This window comes from Loxodonta africana, chromosome X (assembly GCF_030014295.1).
Source record: "Loxodonta africana isolate mLoxAfr1 chromosome X, mLoxAfr1.hap2, whole genome shotgun sequence".
In the NCBI taxonomy this organism is placed as follows: Eukaryota; Metazoa; Chordata; class Mammalia; order Proboscidea; family Elephantidae; genus Loxodonta; species Loxodonta africana.
The window spans coordinates 101862522-101887238 of NC_087369.1; the positions used below are offsets into that span (position 1 = coordinate 101862522).

At 37.9% G+C, this 24717-nt stretch overlaps 1 protein-coding gene across 2 annotated transcripts in view; it reads left to right on the forward strand.

The window, feature by feature from the left end:
- The first annotated feature begins 5359 nt into the window (after positions 1-5359).
- KLHL4 (kelch like family member 4) overlaps positions 5360-24717 on the forward strand; it is a 130359-nt gene continuing 111001 nt past the window's right edge. For both annotated transcript variants that reach the window (XM_003412701.4, XM_023551415.2), the window contains exon 1: positions 5360-6273. In XM_003412701.4, the coding sequence (XP_003412749.1) occupies positions 5852-6273 (422 nt within the window). In that variant the 5' untranslated portion in view covers positions 5360-5851. The remainder of the gene's footprint in view (positions 6274-24717) is intronic.

Sequence of the window (24717 nt, forward strand, 5' to 3'; positions counted from 1 at the left end):
AAACCCCTGAAACTGTTGCCCTGATATAACCTTAAAACCCTACCCCCAAAATATCCCCCAAAGTCTTCTTAAAATGAAACAATAGTTTAGCTTATTTAATAAAGAACGTCTGCCTTGAGCATTAGGCTTTTTTAAGATCTATTTTATCTATATGGAATCGGATTGAAAACAGCAACTCGAAAGATTATATAGGAACTTTATGGGGCAGTGAGTTTATGTTAATGGGGGAGGAAGAGCTCAGAAAAGGAGGGTGGAAATGGCTGCACAACTTAAAGAATGTAATCAATGTCACTGAATTGTACATGTTGAAACTAGAATTAGTGTATGTGTTGCTGTGTATATTCTCAACAAAAAATAAATTATTAAATTGTATATTTCATAAATATAAATCCTGCAATACAGATATTATGTTCGTAGAGACACAGACACACAGATAGACAGACACACAAACATATAAAATGAAACAAATCATGTACTGTAGAGAAACAAATTCAAGCAGTAAATTCTCTGTCAGATAGTCAAGAATATTTTTTCCATTCCCATCATTGTACACGAGTACACAGACTCTGTCAGAGCACACAGGAACATTAATAATTCTGATACGTGCACATATATGCACATACAAACACGTGTAGTGAATTCAGGGAGTTGTAAATTTGAGAAATTAAGAATAAAAGTCTTCGCTAAAGTCTGTTTTATGAACTTAACAAGTCCTGCCTACAAAATTGCACATATCTGTTTAGCAACATACTTTGACTTTAATTAAGAAATTCAGTCAGAAGAATACTTACACACATATGCATGTATAATATATACATTCCCATAGTCATTAAACACAGAAAAATTTACATTAATGTGCCACTTCATTATGGTTTATCTGTCTTTTACAGTAACTACTCTCTCTATATGTATATATATTGAGTATAATGATCTATCTAGCTTAGATTTAACAGTTGAATTAAGTGTAAAAGTTAACTATAAATAGCTTCAGAAAATTTATTAATGTAAACGAGAAAATCCATTTACTATTTCTATAGATATTTTCATTCAGTAGATTTTGAGAAGTAAGTTCAAATGTCTAGCATACATAAAACTCAATTCAGGAAAGGTTTATCAACTACTATTAACAAAGCATTGCTAAGTAATGGAAGATATTTATAGTTCCATTCTTCAAAAGGTTTGTGATCAAATAGGTGAAAACATTCATAAAAAATAACTACAATAAAAAGCAAAAAGAAATGAGTATAATACAGCTATGAAAAACTTTTATGAGAATACAGTAGAAAGATCAAGAAAAAATGAGGAAATGGAATCTGCATTAAGCGTTAAAGAGACGATGGAGAAGCTCAATATCATCAGTCAGAGCAAGTCCAAGGGCTGACTGTGGATCAAACCACCACTTCCTTATGTGCAAAAGTTCATGCTGAAGCTGAAGAAAGCTACAACAAGTCCATGAGAGCCAAAGCACGAACCTGAATATGTCCCACCTGAATTTAGAGATCATCTCAAGAATGGATTTGACACATTGAACACTAATGACTGAAGACAAGATGAGTTGTGGCATACATTAAGGATATCATACATGAAGAAAGCAAAAGGTAATTAAAAAGATAGGAAAGGAAGAAAAGACCAAAATGGATGTCAGAAGAGACTCTGAAACTTGCTATTGAATGGATGGTAGTTAAAGGAAAGGGAAGAAATGGTAATGTAAAAGAGCTGAACAAAAAGATTTCAAAGGGTGGATTGAGACAACGAAGTTAAGTATTATAATGAAATGTGCAAAGACCTGGAGTTAGAAAACCAAAACAGAAAAACATGCTCAACATTTCTCAAGCTGAAAGAATTGAAGAAAATATTCAAGCCTCAAGTTGCGATACTGAAGAATTCTATGGGCGTAATACTAAATGATGCAGGAAGCATCAAAAGAAGATGGAAGGAATACAAAGAGTCACTGTACCAAAAGGAATTGGTTGACATTCAACCATTTCAGTGGTAGCGTATGATTAAGAGCATAGGGTATTGAGGGAAGAAGTCCAGGCTCCACTGGAGGCATTGCAGAAAAAGAAAGTTCCAGAAATTGACATAATAGCAATTGAGATGTTTCAACAAATGGATGACAGTCTGGAAGCACTCATCACCTATGCAGAGGAATCTGAAACCTGGCCAACTGACTAGAAGAGATCCATGTACATGCCCATTCCAAAGAATGGTGATCGAATGGAATGTGGGAATTATTGAGCAGTATCATTAATTTTTTTTTATCATTAATATGACATACAAGTAAAATGTTGCTGAAGATACTTCAAAAATGGTTGCAACAGTACATCAACAGGGAGCTACCAGAAATAAAAGCCAGATTCAGAAGAGGATGTGGAAAGAGGGATATTGCTGATATCTGATGGATATTGGTGAAAGCAGACAATATCAGAAAGATGTTCACCTGTGTTCCATTGATTATGTGAAGGAATTCTACTCTGTGGATTGTAACAAACTATGGATAATATTGCCAAGAATGAGAATTCTAGAACACTTGATTGTGCTCATGTGGAGCCTGTACATAGACCAAGAAGCAGTCTTTCAGCCAGAATGAGAGGATACTGCTGATTTAAAATCATAAAAGGTGTGTGTCAGGGTCGTATCCCTTCACTAATTCAATCTGTATGCTGAGCAAATAATCAGAGAAGCTGGACTATATGAAGAAGCAGGTGGCATCAGGATTGGAGGAAGATTCATTAACAACCTGTGATATGCAGATGACACAGCCTTGCTTGCTGAACGTGAGGATGACTTGAAGCACTTACTGATGAAGATCAAAGACCATGGCCTTCAGTATGGATTACACCTCAACATTAAGAAAACAAAAATCCACACAACTGGACCAATAAGCAACATCATGATAGAGAAAATATTGGCGTTGTCAAGGGTTACATTTTACTTGGATCCACAATCAACATCCATGGAAGCAGCAGTCAAGAAATCAAACCATAAATTACATTGGGTAAATCTGCTGTAAAAGACCTCTTTAAAGTGTTTAAAAAGCAAAGATGGCACCTTGAGGACGACGGTGTGCCTTACCCAAGCCATAGTATTTTCAGTCTCCTCATATGCATGCAAGAGCTGGACAGTGAATTAGGAAAAGCAAAGAACTGATGCCTGTGAATTACGATGTTGGCCAAGAATACTGAACATACCATGGACTGCCAGAAGAATGAACGAATCTGTCTTGGAATAAGTAAAGTCAGGATGCTACTTAGAAGCGAGGATTGGGAGACTTTGTCTCACATACTTTGGACATGTTATCAGGCAGGACCAGTCCCTGGAGAAGGACATCATGCTTGGTAAAGTAGAGGGTCAGAGGAAAAACAGGGACACCGTCAAGGAGATGGATTGATACAGCAGCTACAACAATGGGCTCAACATAGCAAAGAATGTGAGGATGTTACAGGACCAGGCAGTGTTTCATTCTGTAGTTCATAGTGTGGCCGTGAGTCAGAACCATCTCAAGGGCACCTAACAACAAGGTAGTTATATTTATAATAAAAAATTGCCTATACAAGTAAAACAACTGTAAATGTATCCAAATGTTTTATAGGCATCTTGTTAAAAAGCAGCAGAATGAAAATAAAGTCGTGGCTTATAACTTGGGGGTAATACCGAGATCTATCTTTAGGACCACATTAATAATTCATTAAAATTCTTCATGAATTATCTAACCCCAAATCAAACTACTTGCGGTTGATTCAATTCCAACTCATGGAGACCCCCTGTCTGTGAGAGTAGAACTGTACTCCATAGGATTTTCATGGCTGTGAGCTTTTGGAAGCAGATCGCCAGACATTTCTTTTGAGGAGCCTCTGAGAAATCCTTACAACTGGACCAGTAAGCAACATCATGATAAAGATTCAATCAATGTAGCAAACTTCATTGTTGTCTAATTTTAAGCAATTGCTGCAGCCACCCAAACCTTCATCACTCACCACCCTGATCAGTCAGCAGCCATCAACATAGAGGTAAGATCCTCCACCAGCAAAAAGGTTACAACTTGCTGAAGCCTCAGATGATGGTTAGCATTTTTAGCAATAAATAATTTTTAATTAAGATGTGTACTTTTTTTAGACGTAATGCCATTGCACACTTAATAGACTACAGTATAATGTGAACATTAACTTTTATATGCACTGGAAACCAAAAAATTCGTGTGACTCAGTTTACTGGGATATGCACTTTATTGCAGTGGTCTGGAATCAGATTTGCAATATCTCCAAGGTATGCTTGTATATATCGGTCAGTGCATATTTATGAACTTCATAGTCCAAGGGGAGAAAACCTACAAACAGAAGAGACGAATGGGAAAGATTATTGGATTCATAGAAAACTGCAGGTAGAATATTTAACAAAATTTAGAAAAAGATTAATTTCTCTATTTGCAAGTTTTTTTTTTTTAATCTACTGCATGTTGGTGTTGTTGGAGACCTGTTCAACCTCTCCAAATTATGTATGAGGAAATTGAGATGCAGAGAGGTAAAGTAACTCTTCCAAGGTCACACAACTCATTAAATATAGAGCTAGAACTAAAACCAAAACCTTACATTGTCATTATTCTTTCTAAGGACGCACTGGTACAACTTTCCTCCTTATCACCTGTACGCATGACATGAGAGCTGGGTAAAGGTCAAACTTAATTTCAAAATGACATTGGTAAATACATTCCTGATACATGACTATTTTTTCAGGAATATTTTCCTCTGTACAGAACAGTGATTTTGATTCGGATCCCAAAGTACTTTATGCATAGCTATTACTAAGTTGTGTGATGATTTGGAGTCGATTCAAAATACTCCCTGTTGCATCCTCTCCTAAGGACCTTTGAAAAAAGAAAATAAACCTTTAACATTGCCTGTGAAAGTAGAGGACATGATAAGGAGGTGTTTATACAGGCATGGTGCCAAAATGGCCTATTCATTTTCAAGTTTTTGTCGCTGGGAGAAGATCTCCAACCTAAGCAGCTTAGAAAAGTGCCACTTTCTTGCTTCAGATGTAGATGTAAACTACCAATTCTACATTTCCTTGTAGGTTATGTGTGTGTGCATGTGTAATTGTAATCATGGGTAGCCAATACTTTGTTGTGTTTCTGAAGCTGTTCAGGTTTTGAAGCAAATGTTTATATAGAGGCATTCCTACTTTCAGAAGAGTTTTGTAAAAATAACTAAAAACCGCCACAAGGAGATTGATAATAAGCTTTCCCTTAATGAACCATTTTCAAAATTTCCTTCAGAAAAACCCAAAAATAGATCATAATGAATTCTCCTGTCACAAAATCTCCTAGGATTAAGTGGCACATTTTTACAACTGGGCTACCCAGGAAATGAATCTGACAGGGCAGGCAGGGGGAGGAATCAGTGTAGGGAATCTAGAAGAAAGTGAGTTTAAAGACTTTGCTTTTCCTCACTTGCCTGGGTTTAAGCCACAGCTACTCTACTCAGGGTACGGAAGAAGCTGGGTTAGATATTTGCAGGTCCATGCAGGAGGACTGCAGCGTGCAAATCTAGCAGCTGGAGCGTGTTGTGGTAGCTGCTTTCCTGTGCTAAGCTGATTTACTTGTTTAAGGTCTGACCTCATCATCCTGTCTGTATGGGTTCCCACCTACACAGTTAGCTGCAGCTTTTTGCTTCAGTTAGAAGGCTAGAAGTATTCACAGTGTACCACAGGCAGGGGAGGGGGGAGAGAAAGTAAGAAAGGCTGCTCTCAGCACTTGTGCTTTTGTTAGTTCTACAGAAGAGGCAGAGAAACAGATAACAAAGGCTCCGTTTCCTTTCTGTGAGAGAAGGCTTTTGCCTTTCCCCCTGCAACAATGTCAGTGTCTGGCAAGAAAGAGTTTGATGTGAAACAGATCCTAAGGCTACGCTGGAGGTGGTTTAGTCATCCTTCTCAAGGTTCACCCAACACTGGAAGCTGCCTTCAGCAGGAAGGATATGAGCATAGAGGGACCCCGGTTCAGGGCAGGTTGAAGAGCCACTCTCGGGACAGAAGCGGACTGAAGAAAAGCAACAGTCCTGGCCACCACAACATACTGGCACCAGTGCCAGGACCAGCCCCTGCCCATCAAAGAGCTCTTCAGAACTGGCAGCAGCAAAACCTGGTAGAACACCTTCGAGCAAATGAAGATACTCCTAAAACAGTTACAGAGGAAAATTTATTCAAAGAAGCTTGTGAGAAACGCTCACAGGATTTGGAGATGATCACTGACAACAATATAGAAGATTCTACAGCGAGGTAGGAGTTTTCAGTCCCATAACTAAAAACCATATCCTAGGTTAACTTATCTTCTAATACTCTCATTTTGTGTTTAAATAGAAAATGCTGTAATAATCTCTGAATTTGTACACAGTCAATCAGTCTCCAAGATCCCCTTTCCTGTAAGTCTATAAAGGAAACTTAGGAATAATATGCATGTTTTGATAGTTAATAGGGAATGCATTTTAAAGGTTGTGAGTTTACTTCTGTGTAAAATTAGGAATTTTATTTCAGTTTTAAAAGATATTTATTATAATTACTAATTTTAAGTAAATATCTTCTGTGGCTTCGATGTTCAGATAGCTGTTGTGATTCTTTGTGCAAGTGCGATGAATCACATCGAACTCTGACTTTGTGAGTTAGACGAACTCCGACAAAATAAAAGCTTTGACAGCTCAGCACATCTTTGTCCGTTCCTTAGTACATAGTTGCTGTACTGCTGCTTGATAGATATGTTATCTATGTGAGAATATGGAATAGTTTCCTTTAGCATTTTGAGATTTATTTCAAGTTGTAATACTTTTATAGCTCATTTGCGATCATGAAAATAGCCTGCCTACAGCAGGTAATAAAATGCTGCTTACAGCAATGAGATCTTTAAGTAGGAAATGGAATGTCAGCTATTAAAATGGAACAACAAGTAATAATATAGTATACTTTGCATATGGTTCATAAAACATTTGATTTTATATTTACTTTCATATCCACCAGTATAGTTTGTGTAGAAGAAAATTACATTCTGTCCTATAATATCGTCAAATACAACTTAACCTAGTGGATCTTTATTTTTCTTTTTCATTATCAGAGATTTTTATTTTCCCAACATGTTTTAGACACAATTGATGATCTTGGCAATGTAATTAAAGTGTGGAAGTGCTAAAGAAAAAGAAATATTTGGATATATTTTAATTATATAACAGTTCAATATGAAGCTATGCTAATTTGTTTGAAAAACTGGTTATTTGGTATACTGTATGTCTCTACATAAGTATAGAAGAGAATGACTGCAAATTTGTTTCTTATTATAAGTTTCCTCAATATATCAATCTTCCTGACAGTGCCTTGTTTCCATAAATTCAAAACAGAATCTCAATAGAAACTAAAGTAGCATAACAACAGTATGGAACAGGACAAATCAACTGTGCAGAATGATGCCTTTATAGGAATTCAATCTTCTTATTGAAATGTAAACATTCAGAAGACTTTGACCAAATGACTTTAAGTATAATATTAGATTGTGAAATAGATTTCTTAAGAGATAAAGAAATGTGTAAATCTTCCTAAATAAATGCTATATAATTGTTGGGATTGCAAGTTATATTTGATACAGCTAATAGGATTTCCAAGTAATATAGAGCCCATATTTTTAGATTCAGCAAGTTTTCAAATTATCTCTCCTCATCCTGAGCAACAATTTTAAGAACTGCTGAATTTGGAGGTTTTTAAACACATTTGACCGGGTTGTAGAGAAATCGAATTTATCCACTATTACCGCCTGACAAAATTATTTGATGATCCCTGAATTGATTTTATAGAATGGGAATATTTACAATAAATTAATTGCTGGAAGAAAGTGCTGGATAAAATGTAAAGGGTCACCAGGTGGTATTTTTGAAATATATACATTGCTCTTTTGATTTTACTCCTGACAGTTTTCATGTTCCAACAAAATGTCCTGTTAAATGTTCTGTGGTTTTAGTGGGAAGTTAATGTTTTCTTAAGTTAATATAGGAAGTGGTTTTATAGATGTGCTAAGGATATCTTAGAAGAGAAGGGGTAAACTGAGGATCTTATTAATTAAAATATGGTTTATTATTTTCTTATTACTAAATTCTAAATATCCTAAAGCTTCCATGTCTAGGACCAGGAGAGTCCCAGAAGGAGCTTTCTGATATCCTGCCTCTCTGATGCCTCTCTTCAAGAAGATTGGCAGGCAGGAGGAAGTGATCCTGACAAGTGGGCAGCAGCTTGCCATTCCTTCAGTATAACCCATGTGATTTTTAAAAAATATCAGTTTGGAGAATTATCACACTAGTACAATATGAGCTTTGATACCCAGGGCAAAGTAAGGTTCTTTAAGCCATCCTGCTTTGTACAAATACTACAGAAAATGAATAGAGAATGGACTGAATTACTAACATGCAACAATTACAACTAGTCCTAAAAAGGAAATTAAAGCCAGGTATAAACTTACATTAATATGTTGCTTTGGGGATTAAAAAACCCAAATACATTCCTATGTAAGTGAATTATAAGTATGTTATGTATTTTTTTAGAAAGTACGCTGTATCATGATTCCATACTACGAGTATGCACATACTGGTATGCTTGTCATCAGAGACCTGGACTCAATTCTCATTTTCTTTTTGTCCTAATTGTCTCCTAACTCTGTATCTTTGTTTCCCTATGACTGCTCTGCTCAGTGTCCTTTTTCCTCCTTTATTTCAACCGTAGTATTCCAACAAATATTTTATCAGTGTCTTATGATCATGCTTCTTAGATGACAGAAATGTTATGAAATAACTAATATATTTACATTAGTATATATACTAAAAAAAACCCGTTGCCGTTGAGTCGATTCCCACTCATAGCGATCCTGTAGGACAGAGTAGAATTGCCCCATGGGGTTTCTGAGGAGCAGCTGGTAGATTCAAACTGCTGACCTTTTTGGTTGGCAGCCATAGCTCTTAACCACTGTGCCACCAGGGCTCCAAGTATATATACTAATATATATAAATTTTCATTTACTCATAAATAAATGATTTATAAGTATATAGATGGATGTCAAACTGTTAACATTATGCTAAACTGGATTTGTTGTAAGAAATACAGTTTTCTCCACATTGTGTTTGTGGATATCGAGTAAAATGTAGATAGCCTGTGTATGGGTCCAGAGAATGTCCCAGTACAAAATCAAAGGTTCACAGAGCTGTTTAGTTATAAGGAAATGGCAGTAATAGGGATTATGCCCTCATCCTACCCATTAAGACTTTGGGTTTTTTGCATAACCTACCAACTGTACTGATAACGTGATTTTTTATGTTTTTGCCAGTGTAGCACTGTTAGACAACACTCCAAATTCCCTTCCACTTGAGCCCTTCCAGTTTTCAAGTGACCTTTGTCTGGAAGAAAGAGTAGCTGTCATTGTATACTGTGATAAACCAAAGAAAGGGTGATTGGATGAGTAAAACTCAGAATCATTCCACAAAGATTGAGCTCTCATTGTATGTCAGGTACTTTTTTAGGTGCTGTGGATAAAACGGAAACCCTGGTGGCATAGTGCTTAAGAGCTATGGTTGCTAACGAAGAGGTCGGCAGTTGGAAGCCACCAGGCGCTCCTTGGAAATGCTATGGGGGCAGTTCTACTCTGTCCTGTAGGGTCACTATGAGTCAAAATTGACTCGACAGCAGCAGGCTTGGTTTTGGTTTGGTGGATAAAACAGGATCAAAACAGAGAACCTGTTTTCACAGAGTATACATTCAAAGAGGGTGAGAAAGGCAATAAAAATAAACAGAAAATACAATAGTTAAGTGATGGTAGGTAATATGAAGAAAAGGGATGGTAGTGAAGGAGAGGGTGCCCTTTTAGATAGGAAAGGCCTTTATGATGAAGTGGGATTTGAGCAGAGAGATAGATGAAGTCAACGAGGAAGCCATGAGAATTTCTAACTCTAGAATTTGAAGCAAACGAAAGGTTACAGCTATTGTGCCACAAACCAAAAAAACCAAGCCAGTTGCTGTTGAGTCTGTTCTGACTCATAGCGACCTTATAGGACAGAGTAGAACGGCCCCGTAGGGTTTCCAAGGAGCGGCTTGTGAGTTCGAACTGCTGACCTTTTGGTTAGCTGCCGAGCTCTTAAACACTATGCCATCAGGGCTCTTAATCCACCACCCACCTTTTTCTGTGCAAATCAGCTATACACATTCCTACATTGTGTCGTCCATTGAAGAACATCCAAAACATCCTTTAACTCAACTGGTGAAATCAGAAATACACCCTGACCTATTGCTGATTATTGTGATTGTGGCATCACATGCCTGCCTGGCCCATGGCCACAGAGGTGACTTTCCAGCCATCTGTAACCATGCTGGCATTTTGTCATTTGGCTATATGTCTATTCAGCCAGCTGACCATAAGCCTCATGTACAGATGCCTGTGCCTTTTGTGAATACAGACACATGATGGTTTATTTACTTTCTTAATGAAACTATTTGCATAGGGCCAAATGTCCTGTGGGTCTCCACCCTCAATACAAACCTGTCTGTGACATGGAATCTGCCTAGGAAGTATTTATGCATAAGGGAAATCCTGCATCTAAAACAGTAAAACTTATTTGTAATATTCCTTCTCATAAAGTGTGAAGCGAACCATGTGGGTATTTGCAGGAAAAGATTTCCAGGCAGAGAGAACAACGATCCCTAAGGCCTTAAGATGGGAGTGTACATGACATGCTCAAAGAAACACAAGTTGGCCAGTGCAGCTGTAGGAAAGTCCTTAAGGGGGAGAGTGGTAGGAGATGACTTTGGGGAGGTAACAATAATAATAAAAAAAATTCACTGTAAACATAATAATTAGCTTTTTAAGTAATTCTTATCTGTCAAGCAATAAGAACATTACATATATTTTCCCATGCTCTCAAGGAAAATCTTTGTGAATACAGTGTGTGTTTATATCCACAATTAATACACATTATTTTGTTTGATGTCTTTTGTTGTTGTTGTTTATCTTTGTACATGGCAAAAATAATGTGGTTTTCTAAGGTTCAGAGGATAGGCCTGTTTTACTTAATTTTACAGTGGATACTCTTACTTCGAATGCTGCTGATGAAGAATAAGGAACAAACTACAATTTTATTATTGTTTTTAGAAAGATTAGGTATGAATTCCTTTGTCTGTGGTTTAAAGTGTACTGTGCAGAATTAAGTTATTCAATTGCTTTACTAAATTTGGAGCATGCCAATAAATAATTTAAACTTAATGTATTTATCTCTAACCTCAAATCCTGCTACTAACAGTCTCACTCCTGAGAGTGAGGCAACTGTGGTCCTCATGTTTCATTTTTGACAGTGTGTTATGGCATATATATTTAGTCATTAAAATAAATTTAATAGTTAAAAAAAATTGAGAGTCCATTCTGTCCAGGGAACTGGAGAGATTTTAGAGCCATGTTCCTTCAAATATCATGAATACCCACCAAACCCAAAAACCCACTGCTGTTGAGTCGATTCCAACTCATAGCAACCCTATAGGACTGAGTAGAACTGTCCCATCGAGTTTCCAAGGAGCGCCTGGTGGATTCGAACTGCCGAACTGTTGGTTAGCAGCTGTAGCACTTAACCACTACACCACCAGGGTTTCCAAATATCATGAATAAGCACTTACAATTATTATTCTTGATACATGAAAGAGAGGTATTTCATTCCTGCATCTGGAAATGGTAAGAGAGTACTCAAATTGTATGGTAGTATTTAGTATGTGACTTCGAGAATAACACATTAATTATATTGACCTGTTGTAAATTGCCTGTCAGTCACTTGTTACTTCGATTTAAAGTGTGTCTTAAACTGGGTTTTAATATGCCTGTCTTCTTTCTGATACACTTGAGACATTTGTCCTTTAATGCTTATTTTGTTGCTGTATTTCCTGTGACTTTAAAAGTGAAAACAGTTGCAAGGTTATATATGTGTGTGGGTGTGTATGTGTGTGTATATATACACATACCAGTAAAAAATTCTTATTTTTTTATTATTGTACTTTAGATGAAGGTTTACAGAACAAACTAGCTTCTCATTAAACAGTTACTACACATATTGTTTTGTGACATTGGTTACCAACCCCATAACATGTCAGCACTCTCCCTTCTCGACCTTGGGTTCCCTATTACCAGCTTTCCTGTCGCCTCTTGCCTTCTAGTCCTTGCCCCTGGGCTGGTGTGCCACTTTAGTCTTGTTTTCTTTATGGGCCTGTCTAATCTTTGGCTGAAGGGTGAACCTTAGGAATGACTTCATTACTGAGCTAAAAGGGTGTCTGGAGGCCATACTCTTGGAGTTTCTCCAGTTTCTGTCAGGCCAGTAAGTCTGGTCTTTTTTTGTGGGTTAGAATTGAGTGAGCTAGCTTGATTATTTTCACCTTTGGAGCTCTGACATCCTGTCTCCAGATGGCTAGAGCTGTTAACATGTATATCAGTCTAGGAGTCCATTCACTTTTCTTGTATGAATTCAGCTCAGGTGTCCAGGTAGCTGATCATCAAGTGTGTGGTACAGGCTCTGTCCTACAGTCTTAGAGGGGCAGGGGTGATTGGTGTAGGTACTGGTATCTGGTTGCAGAAGGTGTCACTCTGAAGAAGTCAGGGGGCTGAGAATCATCCCCCATATGTCTCTGAGGAAAGTGTGTCCCTGTTCCCTAGAGCATACAGGTGGGTGGGTTCTGCAGACAGACCATGGGCACCCAGTGTTTTTGGTTGTAAGGACTGGGAGGTACCAGTTATCTTTGGGCCCCTGTCGTGGGTGGCTGGGTGACCTGAGTGGAGCTACCAGTCCTTAGGCCCCTGATGTGGGTAGGTGAAGGTGAGGACCCTGTTTAACAGGCAAAGCGGTATCAAACATCAAACACCCACCTCTCCACCACACAGCTGAAACAGCTGGAGTCTGCCAGCAAGGGCCTATTCTCCCGAAATAGGCCCACACATGTCCAGGCATAGGGGAAAGGTACTCAAAGTCCTCAGACCATTTATGCCTGGACAGGAGCCACTTCTGTCCTGAGCTCCCCTGGTTAGTGGAGCTGGCAAATTATCTTTTTCCCCAATTGCAAATTCATTCCTTCTCCAAGGCCAGGAGGGTGGCTCTAGGCACTCAACAGGGCCTATCTCAGGCCCAGAGAAGTCAGCTGCTGAAGCCGGCTTGGGGTGGGGGTGCGGTAAAATATACGCAAATACTTGGCTTTTGCCGATAGCCCCGTTCTTCTCTGGTTCAGAGGTGCGAGTAGGCCGTGTGGCTGTCTGCTTCTTCCTGAGGAAACTGCGGCCGAACGCTAGTACCAGCCCGCCTTTGCCACTCCGGGAATGGTGCCTGAGGGCTCCTCGCGATTCAGGTCCAGTAACTCCTCTCCGCTTCTGAACCGTGTCTTCCTCCGCCTGCCCCTCTGTTCATTTTCTAAGCTTGCCTTTGATGCTCAGGGCTCCTAGCTTGTCATAAATATACTGGTTTCACTTGTTTTTTGGGGTCTTTGTTGTAAAGAGGGCTCGCCAGAAGTGTCTGTCTATTCTGCCATCTTGGCTCTGCTGTGAGTTAGAATTTTGTTCTACATTTTTCTCCACCTCTGTCTGGGTCCCTTTATTGTGATCCCTGTTATAGCAGTCAGTGGTGGTAGCCAGGCACCATCTAATAGTGCTGGACTCAGTCTGGTGGAAATTGAAATCAAGATGCAAGACTAGGGAACAGTGAATTCTCAATAAAGAAATTTAAACCAAAATATAATATTCTGTAAGATGATCCTGGAGTATCTTGGAGTATCTTGTAGTTTCATAAAGTAAGTTAAGTGCTCAAAAAAAATAGAAAAGAAAAACCCCACAATGATGGGAATATGTCAAAGGGACACAAGCATCAACTGCAGTAGCTAAAGCTGCAACAATTTCAGCAACAAAAGAAATTTAGGATTATAACCCAAAGTATAAAATAAATATTCATGATTCCACGGTGATATGAACAAAGAATTGAATAAATGAGGGAGAAGAGATAAATCTTTGTAAAACAAGTCCACATAATTTATGTAGATACTCTGGTCTCAAGGAGGTAGAGCAGAATGTTGTATCTTAAGCATGGGCTGTGCATAGTGACTTTCTTCATTATAGTATGGGAGGGATGAGGGAAGAAAAACTTTACAGTGGAGAGACCTGACAAACAATACCTCAGCCAGGTGATCAAGGTCATAAGTCAGAAAACATCAACAGTCCTAAGTCATGTTCACAGTGTGTGCCCTTGATTTGATATGATGAGAACGACACTTTACCTGTGTAGTATTCCTCCCCAAAACACATAATCACTGTCTAATCATGTGAAAAACATCAGACAGTACACACTAGAGGGGAATTCTACAAAATGCTTTACCAGTAATGCTCAAAACTTTAAAGGTCTTCAAAAACAAGGAAAGTCTGAGAAACTGTCACAGCCAAGAGGAGCCTGAGGAGACATGATAATTAAAATGATTTGGTATCCTAGATGGGACCCTGGAACAGAAAAAGAACATTAGGTAAAAACTGAGGAAATCTGAATAAACTGTGAGCTTTACGTAATTACGATGTATCAATATTGGTTCATTAATTATAACAAATTAAGATATTAATAATGGGGAAAACTGGGTGCAAGATGTACGGGGACTGTCTGTGTTATCTCTGCAACATTTCTGCTAAAAAAAAAAAAAAATACAGTATTCCAGCAAGACTTAGTAAATAGATTTCATAAATCAATACTAGAGGGCCATCCAAATGTGAGAACTGCGTTTTTGTTGTTTGTTTGCTTTGTTTATTTAGGTTTTTGGCAAATGGTTAAAAGGACATTGAGTCAAAATCAAATGGCCCTTACCTTCTTCATGCCTAAGTTCTATATGTTGGCAGCAAGATAATATCCTAAAGGCAATCCCAGTGAAGTCAGCAAACGTTCTGCCAGCATCTAAAAACTATATTCAATTTCAAAGTCATAACTTTATGCAGAATATATTGATTGTGACTGCCATTTATTTTATAACAAGTTTTAGGGCATAAAAAAAATAACAATTTCATAGTTGGGTATAACAGAAAACCATTATTATTTTTTAATCAGTGAGGACGCTACAGGAGAAGTAGTATGTATTTATTGGTGTTTTCAAATGAAAACATGACATCTCACTAGTGTTGTTTTCTTTTTTAATTTATTGTGCCTTAAGTGGAAGTTCACAAACTAAGTCAGTCTCTCATACAAAAACTTATATACACCTTGCTGTGTACTCCTAGTTGCTCTCCCCCGATGAGACAGCACAGTCCTCCTCTCCACCCTGTATTCCCCGTGTCCATTCAACCAGTTCCTGTCCCCCTCTGCCTTCTCATCTCACTTCCAGACAGGAGCTTCCCACATAGTCTCGTATGTCTACTTGAGCCAAGAAGCTCACTCCTCACCAGTATCATTTTCTGTCTTATAGTCCAGTCCAATCCCTGGCTGAAGAGTTGGCTTTGGGAATGGTTCCAGTCTTGGGATAACAGAAGGTCCAGGGATCATGATCTCCGGGGTTCGTCTAGTCTCAGTCAGACCATTCAGTCTGGTCTTTTTGCGAGAATTTGAGGTCTGCATCCCACCGTTCTTCTGCTCCATCAGGGAGTCTCTGCTGTGTTCCCTGTCAAGGCAGTCATCCGTTGTAGCCATGTACCATCTAGTTCTTTTCGTCTCAGGCTGGTGTAGTTTCAGGTTATGTGGCCCTTTCTGTCACTTGGGTGGATATTTACCTTGTGTCTTTGGTGTTCTCCATTCTCCTTTGCTCTAGGTAGGTTGAGACCAATTGATGCGTCTTAGATGGCCACTTGCTAGTGTTTAAGACCCCAGACGCCATTCACCATGGAGGGATGCAGAAGGTTTTATTAATACATTTTGTTATGCTGATTGACCTAGATGTCCCCTGAAACCATGGTCCCCAGACCCCCATCCCTGCTACCCTGGCCTTTGAAGCATTTGTTTGTATTCAGGAAACTTCTTTGCTTTTGGTTAGTCCAGTTGTGCTGACCTCTCCTGTATTGTGTGTTGTCTTTCCCTTCACCTGAAAAAGTTCTTGTCTACTGCCTAATTAGTGAATTACCCTCTCCCTCCCTCCCCGGCTTCATAACCATCAAAGAATATTTTCTTCTGTGTTTAAACTATTCCTTGATTTCTTATAATAGTGGTCTCATAGAATATTTGCCGTTTTGCAACTGACTAATTTCACTCAGCATAATGCCTTCCAGATTCTTCCATTTTATGAGATGTTTCATGGATTCATCATTGTTCTTTATCCTTGCGTAGTATTCCATTGTATGAATATACCATAATTTATCCATTCATCCATTGATGGGCACCTTGGTTGCTTCCATCTTTTTGCTATGGTAAACAGTGCTACAGTGAACATGGGCATGCATATACCTGTTCGTGTGAAGGCTCTTATTTCTCTGGAATATATCCCAAGGAGTGGGATTGCTAAGTGGTATGGTAGTTCTATTTCTAGCTTTTTAAAAAAAGAAGCGCCAAATCTATTTCCAAAGTGGTTGTACCATTTTACATTCCCTCCAGCAGTGTATAAGTGTTCTGGTCTCTCCATAACCTCTCCAACATTTATTATTTTGTGTTATTTGGGTTAATGCCAGCCTTGTTGGAGTGAGATGGTATCTCATTGTAGTTTTGATTTACATTTCTCTAATGGCTATGATCATGATCTTTTCCTCATGTATCTGTTAGCCGCTTGAGTGTCTTCTTTGGTGAAGTGCCTGTTCATATCCTTTGCCCATTTTTAATTGGGTTATTTGTCTTTTTGTAGTTGAGTTTTTGCAGTATCATGTAGATTTTAGAGATCAGACACTAATTAGATTTGTCATAGGCAAAAGTTTTTTCTCAGTCAGTAGGTAATCTTTTTACTCTTTTGGTGAAATCTTTAGATGAGCATAAGTGTTTGATTTTTAGGAGCTCCCAGTTATCTAGTCTCTCTTCAGCTGTTTGTGCATTGTTTTGTATACTGTTTATGCCATGTATTAGGGCTCCTAGCGTTGTCCTTACTTTTTCTTCTATGATCTTTATCATTTAGATTTTATATTTAGGTCTTTGATCCTTTTTGAGTTAATTTTTGTGTATCATGTGAGGCTATAAGTTTTGTTTCATTTTTTCACAGATGGATATCCAGTTATGCCGGCGCCATTTGTTAAAGAGACTGTCTTTTCCCCGTTTAATTGACTTTGAGCCTTTGTCAAATATCAGCTGCTTATGTGTGGATGGATTTATTTCTGGATTCCAAATTCTATTCCATTCGTCTATGTATCTGTTGTTGTACCAGTACCAGGCTGTTTTAACTACTGTAGCAGTATAATACCCAACAAACCCACGCAGTGCCGTCAAGTCGATTCCGACTCATAGTGACCCTACAGGACAGAGTAGAATTGCCCCACAGAGTTTCCAGGGAGCGCCTGGCGGACTCGAACTTAACCACTACGCCACCAGGGTTTCCAGCAGTATAATAGGTTCTAAAATCAGGTAGTGTGAGGCCTCCCATTTTGTTCATCTTTTTCTATAACGCTTTACTTACCTGGGGCCTCTTTCCATATGAAGTTGGTGATTTGTTTCTCCATCTTATTAAAAAGATGTCATTGGAATTTGGATTGGGATTGCATTGTGTCTCTAGATTGCTTTGGGTAGAATAGACATTTTTACAGTGTTGAGTCTTCCTATCCACGAACAAGGTGTGTTTCTTCCACTTATGTAGGTCTCTTTTGCAAACCTTGGTGGCATACTGGTTAAGAGCTACAGCTGCTAACCAAAAGGCCTGCAGTTCAAATCCACTAGGCGTTCCTTGGAAGCTCTGTGGGGCAGTTCTACTCTGTTGTCCTTTGAGTGGGAATCAACTTGATGGCAATGGGTTTGGTTTTATTTGGTTTAGATCTCTTTTGATTTCTTGCAGTAGTGTCTTGTAGTTTTCTTTGTGTGGGCCTTTTACATCTGTGGTTAGATTTATTTCTAAATATTTTATCTTCTTGCAGACAACTGTAAATGTTATTGATTTAGTGATTCCCTCTTCGACATTCTCTTTGTTGGTGTAGAGGAATCCAGCTGATTTTTGTATGTTTATCTTGTTTTCTGATACTTTGCTGAGCTCTTTATTAGTTTAAATAGTTTTCTCGTGGATTCTTTAGGGTTTTCTGTGTTAAAATCGTGTCATCTGCAAATAGGGATACTTTTACTTCTTCCTTACCAATCTGGATGCCCTTTATTTCTCTATCTAGCCTAATTACTCTGGCTAGGGCCTCCAGCATAATCCTGAATAAGAGTGGTGATAAAAGGCATCCTTGTCTGGTTCCTGTTCTTAAGGAGAATGCTTTCAGACTCTCTCCATTTAGGGTGATGTTGGCTGTTGGCTTTGTATAATGCCCTTTATTATGTTGAGGCATTTTCCTTCTATTCCTATGAGAGTTTTTATAATGAATGGGTGTTGGACTTTGTCAAATGTCTTTTTTGAATCAGTTGATAAGATCATGTGGTTCTTGTCTTTTGTTTTATTTATGTGATGGATTACATTAATTGTTTTTCTAATGTTGAACCATCCCTGCATGCCTGGTATGAATCCTCCTTGATCATGGTGAGTTATTTTTTTGATATGTATTTAAATTCTTTTGGTTAGAATTTTGTTGAGGATTTTTGCATCTAAGTTTATGAGGGATGTAGGTCTGTAATATTCTTTTTTTGTAGTGTATTAACCTGGTTTTGGTATCAGGGTTCTGCTGGCTTCATAGAATGGGTTTGGGAGAATTCCATCCTTTTCTATGCTGTGAAATACCTTTAGTAGTAGTGGTGTTAACTTTTCTCTGAAAGTTTTGTAGAATTCTCCAGTGAAGCTGTCAGGGCAAAGGGTTTTTGGTTGTTGTTGTTGGGAGTTTTTTAGTTATCTTTTCAATCTCTTCTTTCCTTATGGATTTATTTAGTTGTTCTACCTCTGTTTGCATTACTTTAGGTAGGTAGTGTGTTTCTAGAAATTTGTGCATTTTTTTCTAGGTTTTCAAATTTGTTAGAGTACAATTTTTCATGGTAACCTGATATTTTTCTTTTAATTTCATTTGAGTCTGTCGTAATATCGCCCATCTCATTTCTTTTTCAGGTTTTTGATTCCTCTTCTGTTTTTCTTTTGTCAGTTTGGACAATGCTTTATCGATTTTGTTAGTTTTTTCAGAGAACCAGCTTCTGGTCTTGTTTGTTAGCTCTTTCAATGGTTTTTCTGTTCTCTGTTTCATTTAATTCTCCTCTGATTTTTATTATTTGCTTTCTTCTGGTGCCTGAGGGAAACCCTGGTGGCACAGTGGTTAAGCGCTACGGCTGCTGGCGAAAAGGTCAGCAGTTCAAATCCACGAGGCGCTCCTTGCAAACTCTATGGGGCTTCTCTACTGTGTCCTATAGGGTTGCTATGAATCAGACCCCGACTCGATGGCAACGGGCTTGGTTTTTTTTTTGGTTCCTGAGGGTTTCTTTTGTTGCTCTCTTTCTATTTGTTGAAATGGTAGGGATGATTCTTTGATTTTGGCACTTTTTTCTTTTTGTATATGTGCATATATTGGTATAAATTGACCTTTGAGTACGGCTTTAGCTGTGCCCCAAAGGTTCTGAGAGGAAGTATTTTCATTCTCATTGTATTCTATTAATTTCTTTGTTCCATCCTTAATTTCTTCTATAACCCAGTAAATTTTGAGCAAGGTGTTCAGTTTTCAAATGTTCGATTTCTTTTCCTTGCTTTTTCTGTTATTTCTACTTTTATAGGTTTATGGTTAGAGAAGATGCTTTGTAATATTTTGATGTTTTGGATTCCGTTAAGGCTTACTTTATGACCTAATATGTGGTCTGTTCTAGAGAATGTTCCGTGTGTGTTGGAGCAGAAAGTATATTTGGCTGCTATTGGATGGAGTGTTCTGTATATGTCTCTGAGGTGAAGTTGGTTGATTATGGCTTTTAGATCTTCCATGACTTTCTTGAGCTTTTTTCTGAATGTTTTGTGCTTCACCAAAGGCGGTGTGTTGAAGTCTCTTAGTATAATTGTGGAGCTGTCTATCTAACTTTTCAATGCTGTTAGAGTTTGTTTTAAGTATCTTGAAGCCCTTTCTTTGGGTGTGTCAGTATTTAATATGGTATGGTTATATCCTCCTGGTATATTGTCCCTTTAATCATTATGTAGTGTTGTTCCTTATCCTCTGTGATAGGTTTAACTTTACAGTCTATTTTGTGAGAAATTAATATTGTCACTGTTGCTCTTTTTTGATTGTCATTTGCTTGGTATATTTTTTCCATCTTTTCAGTTTTAGTTTGTTTGCATCTTTTAAGTCTAAGATGTGTCTCTTGTAGGCAGCATATAGATGGGTCGTGTTTTTTTATCCATTCTGCCACTCTGTGTCTCTTTATTGGTGCATTTAGTGCATTTACATTCAGCGTAGTTATGGATGGGTATGAGTTTAATGGTGCATTTTGATGCCTATTTTTGTGTGTTGTTGACAGTTTTTTTCCTCTTAATTTTTTGTGCTGAGTAGTTTATATATTGCCTTTTCCTCTTGTTATTGTTGATTTTGTGTTTGCTGAGACTTTGTTTTTCTTGTGTTTTATTTTGATGTGTAGGATGGTTAGTCTCCTTTTTGGGTACCGTAATATTTACCCCTATTTTTCTAAGTTTAAACCAAGCTTTTACCTCTTTATATAGCCTTGACTTCCTCTCCATATGAAAGATCTATGACTACATTTTTAGTCCCTCTTTATTGTTTTAATGTTGTCATCTTTTACATAATAACATTGCCGTTTCTGTGTTTTTGAGCATTTTTTTAAATCCTGATTCATTTTTGTGATTTCCCTATCTGAGTTGATATCTGGTTGCCCTGTCCTGTGTTCTGGTCTTGGGTTGATATCTGATGTTATTGATTTTCTAATCAGAGAATTCCCTTTAGGATTTCTTGTAATTTTGGTTTGGTTTTTGCAAATTCCCAAAATTTCTGTTTAACTGGAAATGTCCTAATTTCGCCGTCATATTTGAGAGACAGTTTTGCTGGATATATGATTCTTGGCTGGCAATTTTTTTTTCCTTCAGTGCTTTATATACATCACTCCTTTGCCTTCTTGTGTGCATGGCTTCAGCTGAATAGTCCATGTTTATTCTTGTTGACTGTCCTATGTAGGTGACTTTTCATTTATCCCTAGCTGTTCTTCAAGTTCTTTCTTCATTTTTAGTTTTGGCAAGTTTGATTATAATACGTCTTGGTGGCTTTCTTTTTGGTATCTGTCTTGTGTGGGGTTCGATGAGCATCTTGGATAGGTACCTTCTCATCTTTCACAATATCAGAGAAGTTTTCTGCCAACTAATCTTCAACAGTTCTCTCCATATTTTCTGTTGTCCCTCCCTGTTCTGGTACTCCAGTCACTCGTAGGTTGTTTCTCTTGATAGAGTCCCCACGATTCTTAGGGTTTCTTCATTTTTTTAAGTTTTTATCTGATTTTTCTTTGAATATATTGGTTGCCAAATGTTTTATCATCAGTCTCACTAATTCTGACTTCTCTTTCCTTAGTTCTGCTCCTCTGACTTTCCATTGAGTTGTCAAGGTGAAAAAAAAAAAAGCAGTATCGGACATCAAATACTTGCCTCTGTACCAACAGCTGAAACAGTTGAAGTCAGGTCTCAGGCAGATACACTGTTGGAGCCTGCCAACAAGGGCCGAAGTTACTGAAATGGGCCCACACAGGTCCATGCAGGGGTGAAAGTCACTCAAAGTTCTTAGACCATTTGTGCCTGGACAGGAGTCGCTTCAGCCCTGAGTTCCCAGCTTAGGGGATCCAGCAGATTATTTTTTCCCCATTTGTTAATTTGTTCCTTCTCCAAGGCCAGGAGAATGTTTGAGGGTGTGCAGCAGGACCCACCTCAGGCCCAGGGAATTGACAGCCACTAAAGCCAGGTTGGAGGCTAGGGGTGCAGTTAATAAGACGTAAGCACTTATCTGTTGCCGAGATCACTGTTTTTTGCTGATTCCTGAGGTGTGAGTAAACTCTGTTTGGCTTGCTGTCTCTCTGAGGAATCCGTGTCCTGAGCGCTACTGCCAGCCCCACCACCATCTTGCCAGGGGATGGTGCCTGAGGGGTGCTGGTTCCTTCTGAGTCAGGTCTGGCAACTCCTCACCACTTCTGACCCATCTCTCCTTCCCCCTGCTGTTCAGTCTGATTCCTAACTTTGCCTTTGATGTTCAGGGGTCCTAGGTTGTCATATATAATCATTTCACTTGTCTTTTTGGGTCTTTGTTATAAGAGGGATCACCGGAAGCATCTGACTGCTCTGCCATCTTGGCCCCACCTCCTCACTAGTATTTTTTTATGTTTATTTGCATATCATAGAAGTATCAGGAGGAAAAAAAAGGTATAAGACAGGCTTCCTTATATAAAAATCTTTATTGCCCATGCTAAAATGAAATATATAGCCATTGAATGTATTTTATTAATAGTGATTCTTTTTCATTCAGACTAAAATTTCAGTAAAGAAAATGGAAACTATTATGTAGTCCTAGTGGTTGAAAATAAGATTTTGTAAATAGACTTAAAAAGAATACCTCAGAAAAGGTGACTAAAAGAAAATCTAATTTGAATCTAATTCTGTTGTCTGGCATTTTTAGGATGTTAACAGGTACTACTGAAATTAAAAAAAAAAAAAAAGTGTTACAAGAAGTTTTACCCTGGAAAACATTGTAAAATCTACATTTCCCAAATCAGTACATAGATATAATAGGTATATGTTATTATCATTTGCAGTGGAAGATCTCTGTACCAATGATCCTATTTATTGAAGCTATCTTTTTTTATCAGAAGTGAATTCACAGTCCTTTGTTACTCCTGGTTAACCTTTCTTAGCCTGTCACTATTAGTCACAGTGATTTTTTCCCCTTAATTTTTAAAAAATGTTACTGTTCAGAATGGACTTTTTGCTGTCTTCAACCTCTCCATTCTTGATTGTTATATCCTGCATGTGAAGCATCTATTGTTTTCTCAGTAGCCATATTAAACATCTTGCAAATTTTATTCAGCAAGTCTTTAATGTGAATAATTGGCTCTTGGTCATGCCCCTGATAGCTCACTAAAGAGGAGCTACCTGTTAAATCTCTTGTCCACCTTTTTCCTGTAAAACCAAGTTGTTGTCAGTACAGTGACATTTAGATGCCCTTGTGTGGTTAATTTTGATCATAGCACCTGTAACAACACTAATAAACAATTGCATGGGTGACATAACAGCTTTTCACATAAAACTTTGGGTACTAAACTATTAAATCTAATCTGAGGTCTATCACAGTATTTGACAAACCGGTTACTTATTTTTCCATTCATTCAGCAAGTATTTGTTGAGCTCCTACTACATTCATGAGGGCAAGGGTGGTTCAGTGGTAGAATTCTTGCCTTCCATGCAGGAGATCTAGGTTCAGTTTCATGCCAGTGCTCCTGAAGTGCAGCCATCACTTGTCTGTCAGCAGAGACTTGCATATTGCTATGATGGTGAACATGTTTCAGTGGAGCTTCCACACTAAGACTAGGAAGAAAGGCCTAGTAATCTACTTTCAAAAATCAGCCAGTGTAAACCTTATGGATCTCAATTGTCAGATCCTATAGTTCATGGGGTCTCCATGAGTCAAGGGCTGAGTGAGTGGCAGTAACAATTCCACCATTACATGCATTATTCTTTCCTAGACACTCTAGTGAATGAAAAGATGAATAATGCATGTCACCTCCCACTAAGAATTTATAATATACTTGTTGAGATAAAATGTGTTCATATGACAGTTTTAATAGGCACAGAAAGAAATAACATTATAAGAACAGTTTAAGTTGTTTAGTCTTTGAACCCTATAGGCATTCAAAGGCAAGAAAGAATCCTTCTGCCATAACAACTTTGGAAGGCTTCATGGAGTAGATATGATTTGAGATGAGTTTTCAGGAATGGATATCTTTTGATACAGATTTGAGAATGAATGGATTCTAAGTAGGGAGAAAACATACAGTAACTTTTCATGTAATAAGCAAGCAAGTTTTTATACAAAAAGCGGGAAATTTAAAGTATGTTCAAATGGTAGGTTCCAGTTTGGTTGAAGTGAACGATGCACGTTGGAAATAGTGCAAAATTACACTGAGGAGGGAGTTCAGGGCTAGATTATGGAGGGTCTTAAAAGCCAGGATAAGTACTCTGTCTGGACTTTATCTTAGAGGTTAGGTCTTTTTAAACTCCAAGTAATCTATGAAATATTTTTTGTATGTGAATATTTTTTAAAGAGAGGTTCTCTTTGCTTTCTTCAGATTCTAAAAATGTTCTGATTCACATAAAGATATAAGAAATACTATTATAGACAATTAAGAATTGCTGAAAATTATTTAACTATGGAATTAAATAATCAAAACAGTGCAGAATTTATCAGTGAACTTCCTGGACAACAATGAAAATAATCTGCAATTTTTAGCTAGTGAAGCTTTTGCAAATAGGGTTTCCTAGGCAGTCTGAAATGCCCCATTTTGACTGATATCATCATTTCTCATGTTGCCTAATCTATAAGAAAGATTCCAGCCTTTCGAAAATTTTCTTAAAAGTATACTTTTAGGTCAGAGCCTGGTACAATGAATGGTTGTACAGAAAGGATGTTAACAGATAACAATAAGTGAGCAAAAAAACTGTGGT